Source organism: Dermacentor albipictus, chromosome 5, assembly GCF_038994185.2.
Source record: "Dermacentor albipictus isolate Rhodes 1998 colony chromosome 5, USDA_Dalb.pri_finalv2, whole genome shotgun sequence".
Classification (NCBI taxonomy): Eukaryota; Metazoa; Arthropoda; class Arachnida; order Ixodida; family Ixodidae; genus Dermacentor; species Dermacentor albipictus.
In genome coordinates, this window is record NC_091825.1 from 143118931 (window position 1) to 143134868 (window position 15938).

The 15938-nt window shown below is 45.8% G+C and overlaps 1 protein-coding gene across 3 annotated transcripts in view; it reads right to left on the reverse strand.

The window, feature by feature from the left end:
• Positions 1-251: 251 nt before the first annotated feature.
• Positions 252-15938, reverse strand: part of LOC139060175 (serine-rich adhesin for platelets-like) — an 841896-nt gene continuing 826209 nt past the window's right edge. For all 3 annotated transcript variants that reach the window (XM_070539104.1, XM_070539103.1, XM_070539105.1), the window contains 6 exons: positions 14270-14430; positions 11796-11838; positions 8762-8948; positions 6407-6542; positions 3883-3947; positions 252-3025 (listed from right to left, as the gene is read on the reverse strand). In XM_070539104.1, the coding sequence (XP_070395205.1) occupies positions 3899-3947; positions 6407-6542; positions 8762-8948; positions 11796-11838; positions 14270-14430 (576 nt within the window). In that variant the 3' untranslated portion in view covers positions 252-3025; positions 3883-3898. The remainder of the gene's footprint in view (positions 3026-3882; positions 3948-6406; positions 6543-8761; positions 8949-11795; positions 11839-14269; positions 14431-15938) is intronic.

The following is a 15938-nucleotide window of genomic DNA, read 5'->3' on the forward strand; positions in this document are numbered from 1 at the left end:
AGGGGGTGGGTGGAGACGGGGGAGGTAGGATGACAGGTACTTTACAAAATCAAGTGGAAGTCAGAAGCTCTCACGCGACTTCTCGATGAGCCTCCGACTCATCGAAGAACTTGAGGCTCATAGCTGGTGCTGGCAGTAATCTAGTTTAGCAAATCAAAGAGCAAAGGCTCACTGGAGTCTGGGATTTTTCTCCCCTTTGTTTCGCTTCCAACCAGTCGAACTACGTAGGAAGCAGGATAAAAGAGACTATCATTTCTCTATGTCGTTTATTCAACAACTTTTGTATCGGAAAATGGTTTGTTACTTATGAAATTAATAAGAAATTGTGACTCGGAAGTTTATCTATAAGTATATAGTTATGTCTTGTACAGTGGACCTTGGTTATTAATAATAGAGTATATCTGAGTTGGCGTTTTCGCTCATCCATGCAGGGGTCGTTTAACTCGCAACTTCAGCGCCGTTGAAGCCTGCGCTTACGTGGCCGAATTTCGGGTTTTACACTAAGACTATACGCGTGGAGAGAAGCGTAAATTCGCTTCAACTGTTCACGGCCAAGGTGTTATGACGACCTATTTAGAAAACATCCTAAGACAGCGCAGTCGAACACGGAAGAATGTCTAGTTTTTTTTTTGTTCAACAGAGGCTGGAATATCAAAGTCTGCGAGATTTTCTCAAGAATGTAAACTCTAACTGTGACATTTCGTAATACTTCAATCAGTGGACTGGATTCTGGTATGCCTCATATTCCGCGACTCTTACTGCACGCAATATTGCGGGGTAATATTGCGGGTGTAGTCCTAGAAGTAAACAACTATAATCCACACACACGGATGGCTTTCGCGATTTGCACGATTCTCTGCGACGTTATCCGCACCGCAACAACGTGCAGTTAAGTCTGTGCGTAGGTGTATACTTGAGGTGCTCGTGGCGATAACATTTCCGTCAAGCGTTGATCGCCGTTTCATTTTGGCACTCGACAAGCGTTGTTCGTTTGAGATCGCTTTTATATTTTGGCTGTCACACGTAGGTCTACTTTGAAACAATCGCGGGCTTAGTTTTCATGACGGTGCATTTTGGCGCAATGAACGTGCAGCTGAGGCGTCTGACGACGGCGTGCACGAAGTTACTCAGTGGGTGAGTTATTTTCACTTTGGTTTAAAAGTAAACCGTTTATGTATGAACCATAATGGTTACTCGAGCGGTGCTTTGATTGCGATTACTTTTTCATCCCGTTATACTTTACCTAATGCTTACTCTTAAAATTCATCACGTGTGACTAACCGAACTGCTACTTTCTAGAGGAGTAATGAGCCCTCTATCGTATCACCGACCCCCCCCCCCCCCCCCCGTCCCCGATTCAAGAAAGCAGGGAGAACTCTCGTCATCGACGTCGGAACTGTTTTCACTGAATAAGTGTCTGAACAGGCCCACTGTTTGGAACTAATGTTGGCCACACTCTGAGCAGGTGATGCACCCTCGAAAGGGAATGAACTCGCTACACTGAGTTCAGTAAACTCCGTGTAAGCCTAAAGGAATTGCGGAGGTGGACTTTTGGTGACTACAGCTGAACCATGGCGGTGTCTTACGTTAACAGGATTTGTATCTCTGGACGATCAAAAAACACGAGCGAAACAGACAAGAAGGCTTTACTAATGCGCTAGCACACTCCGACTGTTCGCATCTATAGTGCTTGTGCTTTTGTTTATTTTTCTCTCTGGTTCCACGCAGTTACGCGAACTAAAGGGTCATTATGGACGCATGTTGACGCTGTACGACTGCCCACCCCCATTCCAGTAAGAATGGGTGTCCTCTTCGCAAAAATATCTGTGGCAGGATAGGCAAGACGTTAAAACAGGCCACAGTAAGCGAATGAGAAAGAACAGAAAGTATTAAAAAGAACACGGAGAACAAAACAAAGAGAAGTGGTAACCATCATTTAGGTGACACTAACAGAAGTAACGAGCGAAAAAGAGTCCAAAGATCTGAAATTCTCCGACGTCGCGCTAATGACTGCTAACTGCTGCGCTTACGAGTGACTCGTTTTGCGACGCTTTGTTCACTGCTACTTCACGTCCTTTCTGTCCTATGGCTGACACTCGGAACAGGCGCTTTCTATTTCTTTTCCTTTAGCATTTCTAGAAGGGGACCGACGTGTGTAACTCGGCGATGTTGTTGCTGACCGTTTCATTCCGGTATTATTCCTCTAGTTTCCTTCACATTTCTACGTCACCGGACCACTGTCTGCGCAAAACAGTAATGCAAAATGCGCAAACTCATGCCGTGTATCTTGAGATAACGAAGTGTGCCCTTCCCGCTTTCCTCTCGACCAACAGAGGTAGCCGAAACGAATTTCCTTTGGCCACTCGCACGAAGGCTTCAAGTGCGCTAAAGCCACAGTCGTTCGGTCATCCGAAGAAAAAAAAAAAACAGGAGAGGGGGGGCAATCAAAGTCTACGCCACGCCATAGTCTGAGCGCGTGAGAGGTTTTTTTTTGTTTTTTTTTTGTTTTCGCGACGTGCGCGGCGAGGGCATATGCGTAAACCCTATCGGACGCACACGCCACGTGGAAGATAAGACAACGACGACAACGCACAACTGTCAACGGGGGCGCTCTCGGCGAAGAAACGCTCAATTTCAAAGATGCCTAAGTATATAGAGTCCTCTTATAGCTTGAACGACGTCTCAACACAACATACGTCGCACGCAGCGCACAACACAACAGACTGCGCTATCTCTCTTCGGGTTTTGGCCTTTTCTTGCAGGTGTATCTGGCTGGGGACGCAATCGCGCGAATATCCGATGCAGTGTCCTGTTGGCACGCGTCCCTGGGTATCGTTCCCATCAGGATATGCGCCGGAGCTTTTCCCTTTTCTCTCTCTCTCTCTCTTTCTGTTTGTCTTCTTCCTGTTCTTTCTTGCCTTCCTCCATTCAAGGTCACAGTCAACGCCACACGCCAAGTTTCCCATTCTCGAATGCTCACTGTTGGCGAAAATCGATCTTCGAGCTGCTTTGGCACATTTCAGCTCTGAAAAGAAAGCAGCAGAAACATTGCTCATTACAATCTTAACCTTGTTCGAGGCATTTTCACAACGCAAATGGAATATATTTGCAAAATATGTTGCGCCTACTACGTGGAACCTATGTGGAACGATATGAAGAGAGATGTACTGCTATAACAGTGGAAAGAAACTCGACGAAATGAAGAGCCTACGGTCAATGACATTCGTTCCACGTAGGTTGCCGTTAGTGCATTAATTTTTTTTTTGCAAATACGTTTTACTTACTTAGTAAAACCTTTGTGGATCGAGATTGCGAGTGCGTAGGCTTAGCCGGAGACATTTCCAAGTCGCGACACCCGAGAACGGAGGCGTGATCATTACGACGGGACAGCACTGTAGATCTGATCGCGCATTACATATACCGTAATAACGATGAACACGATGCGAGCGAGCTTTGGGGGATCTGCTATCAAGGCAAATTACCGTGTCGTCGAACTAACCTGTGATGCAGCGGTAGCAGTGCTAAACTTCGAACTTTATTTTCGTATCTATACAGCGTACAGATGACAGGGGCATAGATAAAAAGCCATAAATTCGGCCGCAAAATAAGTGAAGCTATATATGTGACATCGATATTTACGCTTCCTCGGTAATTTAACGTAAACATTGATGCTCTTGCGTTCACTGGCGATTTCTCGGAGTCATTACAGTTAGAAACAGCATGGAAAGGCCTGCGCTGTGTATGCGAATTGAAGTTATCAGAACGTAGCTTGGATAGAATGGAAGAGACATGCGTATATCCATTCAGTTCGCAATAACAGCCTTTTCGAAAGCTGCGACTAGCAATTAAGTGGAAGATGTAAGCCATGAAGGCCGTACTCACACAGTTTAAGCTACCATCAAACCTTTATCCACCGGTCGATCGAGTACTCCATCGATGCAAGCCACCTGAAAATAAGCAGTTAAACGTGAACGGTTTGTTGCTTTGTATACTATTGCTCTCATTTCAAACGTGCGATTAACACTGCAAAAACAGGATTGTTTCACGAAGGCATTGTCGTCGCCGATGAAACATGATTGCGCTTTACTTAAATCACTGAACAGAACAGGAAAAGCATGCAAGGAGTGTCGAATACATTATTCAGTCGCACTCCTAACCTGAGCTCGTACAACATGAAAAAAGATGTATTTTACTTCGACAACGTGCAGAACACAAACCATTTTTTTCTAGCGCTAGAACAGCCGGCACACGTGACAAGAACGATTGATCACAGCACAGCGCTGAGTGATAGGGCGCTCGGCCGCTTTTTGCGTGTTCCTCGAAGTGATTAGTTTCCCAGAGATGGAAAACGAACACATTTTTCATTGGAAAATTTGTAAAAAATACAGGGAAGAAACACATACGTATATAAACAACGAAATCTTAATGGCCCTGGCGTGCACTCTGGTCACCGCCTGCAACGTTCGGGTGGGGGCCGTTACGATATTCGTTTCACTGAGCGCTTGCTTCGGCGGCTTCATTTTCTTTTGTTTAGCGGGTACTTCTTTTGTAGGAAAAAAAACTAAACGAAGCAGGTGGAGAAATTAATAGCCGCAATCGATTCCTTGCCGATTGGTCCGCCGATGATCGAGGCCTCCTCACTTCGCCGAGCAGGCTTAACGTCGACTGGACGCGGAGGAAATGATGAGGCCGAGGTTGGCCGCAACCCCCCCCCCCCCCACCCCTTTACCACTCCCCACCTCCCCCCCTCCCCTCCAAAATATTTCGGCTTATCACAGACTTCAAGTCTATGTGAGTTTCTGTAACGAAGTTGACGTCCATGTTCTCGCGGAGTTAACTCGGTCTCACTGTGAATACCTATGCTAGCAAAAGAAATGTCCGACGCGTTCGCTTTAATTCGATCTCTAATCTACGGTGCCTTCGATGACCTCGTCGCCTACTGCTGTCGAAATGTGCGGTTCTGAATTATTCGCCGATATGTTTTCAATTTTGACATCAGTAAAGTATTCTGTTTCGTTTACTATACTAGTCAAAAGAAAGATTTAGCTCGAGATTACATCTGCTTTCCCGATCGAAATAATGAAATGCTTAAACCTTTAAATATTCAACCACTAAAGAGATTCGCACAAAATTTGTTGTATATTCAGAATAAAGACACAAATGTTGGCGAGTGTTGCCAGGACATTTTTGGTTTAGGCTGTCATAAAAAATAAACAATTTAAAAAGAAAATAGAATGAATGAATGAATTCTGGGGTTTGCGTGCCAAAACCATAACCGCCAAGCCATTGCGCCGGGTAAAGAAAAATGGAATGAACATGTTTACAATTTTGCAAGCAACTTTGCTTGGTGCAGAGCTGCAGCGATAGAAGGAAAGGCATTAAGGCATCTTTCGCCACATTGCAAAGTTTCGTGTGCTGAATGAAAGTTTCAACAGAAGTTCATACTTTTCAGTATGCATTAGAATATTTCCTCACGTTTTTCTTGCATTTCATAGGAAAAGTATTGGCTCTCATACAAAAACAGCGTCATTTCCCGTATTATTACGGGAAACATGCGGAATTATTACAGAACTATATGTAATTTTCGCGTGATCTAGCCAAACTAAAATATACACTAATATACAAGTACACAAACAAGAAATATGCACGAACTTGTCAATTTCATGAAAGAAAATGAGATTAAAAATACGCGAATTCATATTTACTGAATAGTATCAGTGCAGGACAAAAGAAATGAACAAACAAGAAAGATAGAGATATATGTGGACAAGTACGCCTTCATATCAAACAATTAAATTCTATGGTTTTGCGTGCCAGAACCACGATCTGATTATGACGCATGCCGTAGACGGGGACTACGTATTAATTTCCACCACCTGATGTTCTCTAACGTGCATTCAATGCAGGCGCGTTTCCGCATTTGGCCCCCATCGATACGCGGCCGCCGCGGCAGTGATTTGATCCTGCGATGCATTGCGTTTAGCAACGCAACACCAAAGCTACTAAGCAATACGGCGGGTGCCTTCGGACCAAATCAAGGACGCAAGCTATTAGCACATAGTACTTATCAGAGCTGTTCAACCATACTAGAGATGTTATCCAAGGAATCTGATACTAGTTCCGAAACTTTGGTTTGAATTTACGCCACTAATATTTCTATTCCTCTCCCCCCGCATAGCGTAGCCAAACAGACGCTTTTCTTGTTGGCTACCGTTGACTACATTACGATAACATTTAACCTTTGCTGCTGGCGGCTAAAGATATGTTAAAGATAAGGCCCTAGTGAGCCACAGCCAAGCACTTTTTTTGCCTGGTTCCTTAGTTTTTTCTTCTTTTCTCTGTACGAAAAACAAAAAGTGATAGCGAAATAACACTGAAAATAAACGACGATCTGAAGTGAACGCACCTTTTCTTCTCGTACTCGGTGTCGGCCAGGAATCGCAGATGCCGCATCAGGGGTTCAGGGGGTATCGCCTCGAACGTGTTCTTCTTGCCGGTCATGGAGCAGCTTTGCACGCGATAACCGTGAAGAAGAAACGCGCCTGCGCAGCAAAAAAGGGAGGGAAAACGAGAGAGAAACAGTGCGTGAGTATACCAATGCGGCGATTCGGGCTCCATAGTTGGTCCATGGTCAAGTCTAAGTTTTCTGAAGGGCAGCTACCAAGACAGGAGTCTTAGAACGTGAAAGCAGAACAGCACGAGCTTCCACTCACATCTGGAAATTTACGATTACGACAGGGAGCCCATTGGGATCCAATGAAAAGTTTTTTTTTTATTCTGGCAGATATAGGGGAGTACCATTCATGCATCACACAGTATTTTAGCGTGCATTAAAAAAAATACTGGGCAGGCAAGAACGGGACACATAAGAGAGCAATAAGGACAAACAGAACGAAAGCGTAACAATGTATGGCTCGACTTCCAGTACATGCGTGGGTTTAATTAATTGAATTAGAGGCCATCGGTGCTATTGTACTGAAGATGTTGGCATAAATGGCGCGTATTACAGGTGCCTTTATTGACCACCAGTCTGTCCGTGATAGCCCTCAGTGCACGAGCGCCCTGTGTGTTTGCGTATATCGCTCCCACTGTAATGCAGTCGCTGCGGCGGTGACTCGCACACATGACTTCTTGCTCAGCATCGCAACATCATAGACATTGTGGCGAGGGCCATGGCACGCACTCACAACCAGCGCGAAAAGTAAAGATCACGGGCAATTCCCGAGCAATTTGTGCGCGCAGATGGTAAATCCACACTAAACATATGTTGTTTACGTATACTAGTAGAAGCTGGACACTCGAAGAGGAGACTGTGTTGCCCAGCTGCCGAAATAGTCCGTTTTTTTTTTTCGAGGACTCGCGGCACCTGATATTTTATTGCAGACTCTGCGACAAAAATTGTTATGGTGTCACGCGCAGTTACGAAAGCCGTCGACCAGCCCAGCACTGACTGTTTCCTTATTACTACAGTCGGCTTCAATTATTTAGAAATCGGTTAATTCGACTTTTCGTTTAACTCGAACGCACATGAAATTCCAGACAAGAATGCATACAATTCTGTGGAAGGAAAAGTTGTAAAAATCGACCAGGAAAGTATGCCGCTTCGGTTAATTCGTACACCACCTGCACGCTCTCATGGCGCGCAAAGATTAGTAAACAATTGAAAACAAGTAATTTGGGAGACAGCGCTACTCTTTCACCGCACAAGGATTAGCTAACACTTTAAAACAAGTAACTCGACATACAGCGCTACTTCTTCCACATGCGTACTGTAGTGATCTTCCACATGTACTGCAGTGATGACGGCTACTTGCATTATGTCCCGGGCGATGTCTCTCTTGGAAATTTCGTCCCCGCCGACGACATTGTTGAGGTCTGCTGGCCACTGGTCAATGTCGACATGTATATTTATTAAAATACTGTACTGAAGTAGTCTGTCGACGATGCCAGACGACTTCAAGAAATAAAAAATACTTGAATTCGTTCATTTTTATTTCCTTCAATTCGTTCGTTTGTAAATTCACCTTGTCCGATAATTCGGCCGATTTGTGCGGTCCCGCAGGGGTCGGAATAACGGGAATTGGCTCTATATTGTCACGTTGTAGTGGCAGTGAAGAACGAGTCAGTGACAAAACTGTGGCTCCCGAGTCTAATACATTACTGGGAGAACTTGCGCCGAGAAAAGCGAGTAACGCTAGAAGCACAACGATTAGCGACGAGCCCAATCGCCGGTGATCAAAATGTGATATCACGGGTCACGTCAGCCTGCTGTTCGCTCGTGATCTTTTAACATAGTATAATGTGCATTAGCGTTCGCGTCGCGCACTAAGTCTGATTAGACACGACTCTTTCGTCGCAGAATCCGTGAGAACATTATTTAAGTTAAATTAAATTCTGGTGTTTTAAGTGCCTAAACCACGAACTGACTACAAGAGGAACGCCGTAGTGGGAGACTTCGGACTAATTTTGACTACTTGGGTTTCTTTGCCGTGCACCCAATTCCCGGTACACGGGCGTTTCTTGCATTCGCTACAACACTACATAGTTTCGGACACGCTATTGCGTGGAGTTCGCCGGTGCGACAAAGGGATAACGTGACAAACTGGTAGAAAAAAAAAAAACGGTCACCGTGAAACAAAAAAAAAGATGAAACAAAACATTGTACACCAGATTATGCAACTCTTGTGCTTCATTTAGAGCTTGTGTCACTACTCTAAAGGTAGGGCGTCCCTTTCCACCATTATATCCTACGCGCACTCACCCACGGCGACGGGAGCGTTCCGATCCTTGTAGAAGTAGAGGCAGGCGTCCTTGAGCACGAGGAATCTCTTCTTCCAGGATTTCCACTGCTGGCTGAGCTTGCATAGGTAGCCCTGACAGTCGGGGTCTGCCAGGGAACCGCATGGCGAGTGCATGTTGCTCACCACGGTGTCCATGTACGAAGCACCCTGCGCGCGCGCGCCAGGGGTCTCAACCCTCGGGAAAGTGTGTGGGCGGCCGCAGCTAAGGCCGGCGAACTCAGCGACGGCGCACGGAACCTTTGTAAACCCTACTCATCGCTCTCAATAAATCGCTAGTATGAAACACAAACAATGACTGAAGTGGACTGAAACACTGGAACGTGCTGAAATAGTGGTCCGCGGTATTTGAGGACACTTCAGTTGTGCTTGAATATTGTACTGAAGTGCCCCGAAACAGTGGCTAAAGCGTGCACGAGACAAGTTAAGCCCAAAAAATAGTTCAGGCTTTTAAAAAGGAAAAAAAAAGTAAGAAAACGAGTAAAGAAAGGAATGGCACCACCCTGTTAGCAATCCTTCGATAAACTTATTAAACAGCTGAGGGGAGTTTCTTAGGAAGCGTCGTTTCGCTTATCACTTTGATACTGTCCCTGCGTTTTGCGGGCGCAGGCGCTGTGGCCTGTTTTGCTTTTTTGAAAGTGGTTAAAACATGCTGACCATGCCGTTCATCAGGAATAAAATATAGTTTCAATCAGGAATATTGTCTGGTTTTCACTTTCCGGCGTACTTGGCTCTCCCTTTTTTTATACATCATAGTCGGAGTTTCATTGCGCGCTTTGGCGACAGTAATAAGCTTTCTTAAGCGAACACCCCATCAGAAAGTTCCCTGGGAAATTGTGGCTAACATTTACGCTGGCACTCGTTTGGAAGAATTGCCCCTAAAGCTTTGCATGCTGAGCGATGACGTCTATTCCAGAAGCAACAAAAGCAGCGCACGCGAGAACGGAACATGACAATGGCGATGCTTACTATCGCTCCATAACAAGTAGTCATACTCCGGGTCCTTATTTTCTTTCTTTATTTATTTAGAAAACACCTTACAGGCCCGGTCGGGCATCGCGTAAGGGGGGCAATGTAGCAACGAACTTTTAAGTACAATGGAAACATCTAAAAAATAAATCTAGGACAACTGTACAGTGGCTGAACTAAAAGACAAAACAAAGCACAGCATGTTCAAGCATAGCAGCACAATAAGAGGGAGGAGATTATGTAAAAAGCGCGCACAGGCGTTCACGAAATGTTTTACGATCAGTTATCGAGACGATATCATCGGGAAGACCATTCCAGTGGGATATGGCACGAGGTACACCAGATAAATTGAAAGCAGTGGTTTTACCGAAAATGCGCTTGAAACTAAAATGATTATGTAATCTTGAGGACGTACGGGCGGGGGTTTTGAGTGGTAATATGCATGGCTTATCGGAATGAACATATTTGTGAAACAGACAGAGCAAAGCAACCTTGCGGCAGATGTCTAGTGGCTGTAAAGAAATATCGAACTTGATCTGCGTTACACTGGACTTCCGATCAAAATTCTGAGTTATATATCGGGCAGCTCTGTTCTGGATGCGTTTCAGCATGGTTATTAAATATTCTTGGTGTGGTGACCATACAGCGGATGCAAAATTTGCCGACATCTTTATTTCAAATTCTGCTGCTGTCCCTCAAGAGAATAGATGTAGTGGCCGTTTGGAAGCAGGAGCAACATGAATAAGGTTGAAACCTTGAAGAAACGACTGCCACGATGCGCTGTTCTGTAAGAACTCAACGTACGGTTAAGGTGGAACAGAAAATCCCAGTACTACGGGTACTACTTCAACACGCGTGGACTGACCGAGCAAGACTGCCTGAGGCTTAATCATGACGTCGTATACATGTACGTCTGACATGAAGATTTGATTGCGTTAAGACAAAGATTGACGGATCATTCCAGTGAAGCCAAAATTGAGTCATTTTTGACAAGGCACTTTTACTGTGCCTACTCAACGAGGAAACTGGTATGTTCGTCCATCCGTCCGTCACGTAAGACGAGATCGCTTTCAAGATAGGGCCCGCAAAAGCGAGCGAAGTGATCTCCGTGCTGCCTCTCGCTTCAATGCGTACGAAGCGACGAGAACACAGCACATGCGAAGCTATCAGCACTCGGCGCCCTTTGCCCCCATCGCAGATCGCTTTCAAGATAAAGGCCGCGCCATGCGTAGCCACCGCCGAAGTACGGTTGATCGCGGTTGATGATGGTTCGCATCGAGAGGAGGCAGCGTCATCGACTACGCCTATGTACGAGGTCCACCAAACGGGACACTGTTCTATTATGTCATGCATTACAGCACGCTTCCGCCAGTGATCATCTTCCACGAAGCAGCGACATCGTCCAAACGCACCATCACATATCATGAGTGAAACTTGCTACTACTCGCCTCTTCTTCGTCGTCTTTGTGACATTTAGGTGTTGCAATCACGCTTCTCTGTTTCACGATTCTTCGTCATTATATGAAATACGGAACAGCAGTTGATTCATAGCAAATGCTTACGCGTCGTTTAGGTAACTCCCACAGGAGATTCTGCATGTAATTTTTTTTTGTTTCAGGAACGATATGCCATTTTCGCAAAAGCGAACATCGAAACAACGTTTTAATTTTGATAAAAGCTTCGCAAGTCATCATTCGCCCGACGGATCAGATAACGGTTCACTCGCCCGATAATTTAGACGTCGAAACACGGGAAGTCTTTCTGCGTTATTAGCGTATACATCACATAGAATGATTCCCCGGACCCAAAGAACGAGGTATTCCTTGTCCGAGGTGAAAGCATAACAGAGCTTCAGCTGGACGGAGGTAAGGTAATTGATGCCGCAATAGTAGAGGAGCCAAACCCCGGAGTTATCGATCATTTCAGCGGCACTGCCACGACCGAGGAGTTTTCTAGACACATCAAGTATGACGGACGAGTAGTCATTTATTAGCCTGACATGATTTAAGCATTAATTTTTAGACTCACCCTTGATGCGATGCAGGCGACTTGGTTCAAGGCACTGATCCATCTGCAGAAAGAGCGCATATTGTAAAACATGGCCCGCAGAAAAAATAAAAGTGAGAGAGGCCGAGAGAAACGTAGGGCCTATATAGCGATACCTATCTGGACCTATATGTATGTAGCGAGACGGACAGCGCAAATTAGCGGACCGGCGGCGACGTACAGTTGGTAAGTTCGTAAAAATGAAAGATCTTCGTAGGTGGGACCACGAACATTTTCCGAGCGTAAAGACTGATGACTAGTAATATGTAAAAAAAAAAAGGAAAGGAAGAAGGGCTCATCACGATTTTATTATCAAATGACATTACACCGGGCGGGTTCCAAGCTGGATGGCATGACCTGATTTTCATGAAATTTGGCAAACTTCCGCAATCTAGCCAGTGCATCGTGCCGAATAGATCTATGCCTTCGCTTCCTCCTTCCCGCCCTCGGACTTAGCCGAAGACTTCGCGCAAATTCAACGAAAACTTCACGCTAACAAAACAAGAAAAAAAACAAGCAACACTGTTTCAAGTTTTAAGATCTTCGATGCTGCTGTGGACCAAGAGCCAACGTAGGGTCCAGAAAGGTCTGCTAAAGCTTCATAATATATATATATATATATATATATATATATATATATATATATATATAATGAAACGTGAATTGAGATAGAAAAGCGCAGCTTCCATAAAGGTCGCGCAAGGGTACACACACAAGAATAAGCAAGGTAAGTGTATGGAGGGCAGTGGAGTTTCACTGCGCTGGAAGGCGTAACGAAGGGGAAACGCAGTTTTTCTTGGAATAAATGAGATTGTGGGCTGAAACGCAAACCAGAAAGAAACAAAACGAGGGAGCTCTCAGTTCCTTATTGGTTTACTTCCTCTTCTACCACGAAAAACGAGGGTGAGCCTCAAAGTAGGAAGTAAAAAAGAAGGAAATAAGGGGACGGGGGGTCGGAGGAACGCAAAAGCAGTAAGAAACGACCAGTGAGGGCAGTGAACATTGTAAATACAATAAATGGAAATCCTTTTCGAGGTACTCGTTCTTATTTTTTTTCCCGCATAACAAGGCCGGAAATGGAGAGACAGAGATGAACTGGCTCTGGCAACAAGGGGTAAAAGGCGGAAATTGACGTAGAAGAGGGGCATCGTGAAGAGGAGAGATGGGCGCATTTGTTTTAGGCAAGGTCGGTTCGCTGTTTGAGTACCAAGACAGGAAACCAGAGGGGAAACCGGTGGGGAAACCAGTGGGGAAACCAGAGAGGAAACCGAAGCTAGAGTGGGTTAGTAAGGAAAGGTGGGAAGCAGACTTTGGGTCACCTAAGTCCGTGCAGTGGGACCGATGCTGGGAGCCGCGTCAGACAGGAGCTAGAATCACGGCAACGGCCGATTCGTTGCCCGCCGCGAAACGCTCCCGTTGGCTAAAGGCTAAAAGGAACTCAGGGGCACTGAGGAGCAACGCTCTAGACTGGTTAATCTATTCCCCGAGGAACTTATTATTGCGTCACTTGAAGAGAAAAGAAGGCTCATTTTCAGCGGCGGAAGTAAGGGCCAGTCATTACAATTTCTAGAATTTTTTGAAATTTTAGAATTTAGAACATTACATCAAGAATTTTAGAACCACACAGCCGCTATGCGTGTTAATGTCACATGTTCCAAAGCAGGTCATCGGTCGTCTTGGCGCAGGAAAAGTAATCTAAGCTGCTCCGATTGAGTCTTCGAGACCTTTAAAATACAGCGTAGCTCTTAATTGGTGATAAACAGTTCCCTAGATTTAAATAGACGCTTTCATAACCTATGACGTCACGGCTATAGCTGATGCGGGAACCTCAAGGAGGCGCTGCTAATCGTTTTTCGTTCTTGCGTCTTTTCTGCTTTATCGAGCCTTCCGGCCCTTACGGCGAGAGTGGCTGTTATTGCACTGCAGAATGGTAATTTACTAATATAATTTAATTAATATATGTTAGGTAAGAGGCCGGAAGACAACATGGCGACACGAACACTATCTTTTTTATCATTGTTTTTCTCTTTATTTACCCCAGTCTACTAAAGGACCATCACATGTTTCCACCTCCCCCAATATCGTTACGGGCATCTCCACCAAAATATTACGGGGAAGACTGAGATACAAAATATATTTACAGGCTATTTACAACGCGTTCACTTGCATACAAGTTGGAAGGCAGTTCCGCGTGAGTCAGACAGCGCCGTCACCCTCAGCACTGCCCTCACCTTCGTCTCTGGCAGTGCACAACAACAATATTAGTTAGTGTTCCTTTAACAGAATTTCCACCCCGGAAGGATTAGCGGCGTCCATTGGGCCAGCCCTTAACCCTCTGAGGCAAGCTTGACGCTACCCGCAGCCTTCGCCACACTGCACGGAATTGGTGAGACCGCGCTCGACTATGCACAGAGAATGAGAGAGTGAGAGATGAAGAGAGAAAGTAAGGCACGTGCCTTCCGGCAGCCTCTTCGTCGTCGGCCGCGAAGTAGATGGCGTTGGAGTTGGATGTGGTCCCCGGTGATTTGACGACCTTGAACGCGTGCTCGGCCCCGGCCTCGACGACGCGGCCCACCGACACCGCCTCCAGCATCACGGCGCCCACCACGTCGTAGTCCTGCGTGGACGTGCACTCGTTAGGCGGTAACCACAAGCGCGCGTCTAAATGCGCCGAAGCGCGACTACGCGCGCCTTCCAGAAGCAGACTGGCGCGAGGAGAACCTGTAATGAGGGCAGAAAGGTAGCGCGGAGAGAGAAGTGCGCAAGAATAAAATCAAAATAAACCGGTTGATCTAGCTGTCTAAGATACTGGGTGAAATAGAAATACACACCTGAAAGATGCGTTAGTGACTCTCGTTTTCACGGCCATTTGTTGGCTCAACTGATTTTCTACGCATCTGTTGCTCATTGACAAATCACAGCAAATTGTTAGGATTGACCTCGGTGGCTCAGTGATTATGACATTATGCCGCTAGAGCACGAGGTCGTTGGTTCGATTCGTGACCGCAAAGGCCAGAGTCCGATAGGATCGTGCGCGGAAGGCGAAAAAGGCTCTTGTACTTAAATAGGTGTCTACTAAAGAATCACAGATGAGGTAAATGAACCCCGAGCCTCAAACCACGGGATTCCTCAATACCGGTGTGCTGCTTTAAGACGTTAAACCCCATCGTTCGATTTGAAGAGAATGCGGACATTGGAGTTTAGCACTGTCAAATTCATAGAGAGGAGGTCGGGCTTACCACTACCTCTGAGATATGACACCCGTTTCCTATAGTTGTCTTCATGACGCACTTTCAAATGCGCTTTGCAAGAATTCCATTCACATTGTGGTCATTACATCAATAAATAAAGGGTTCGCTATAATTAATCTGTACTGATTGTCTTATTATTAAGAACACGGAAAATACCAAAGGCTTCTCCAAGAAGTCGCGAAGAACACTTCGTTGGCTTAGTCCGCAAAGAGGACTTCGCTTTTCTTTAAAACTTGCTCCGCGTTACCTGGGGCAAACCGAAAAAACGCATTTGTGTTAAAATCACGGGACGCGCCTACGGTACTTCTGGATACACACATACAACCGTTTCTCTTCTTTTGCGAAAGCGAAGCACCACGGCGAGGCGCGCAGGCGAGGATTACACATCCAGGACAGGCTTATGTAGTTGTCGCATTAGTTGAGGCCGAGGAACTGGGCAAGTGGGCTACGGATGCGCTACTACCGTCTCGTAGATTGTGGCCGCGTGATCGTGTACCGACTTCAGCTGCTTGTGCCTCTTGACCCGAGAGCCGTAGTGCCACTTAGAGGCTGTTGATCATTTCGTTCCGGGTTTTCTACACAATACGCACGCTCTAAAGGACAAGCAAAGTGCAAAACAGAACAGGCGCGTATTCCACGAATCGGCTAGTGTCACGCTACCTGCAAAGTAACAGCAGCGCAATAGCGGCTGCTTCTTTCTCGTTTTGCACTTCGCAGCAATCGATTCGCTCACGCTATAGAGTCCCAAACCTGGTCTCGTATTTATTACGGATCATTAGCATAACCGCTAAATGAGCTCGTTAGTGGCGCCTAGGGATGTCATGTATTGAACGGCTTGTCCCATCGGCGAGAACGACAAAGAGGGTCAGCAAGC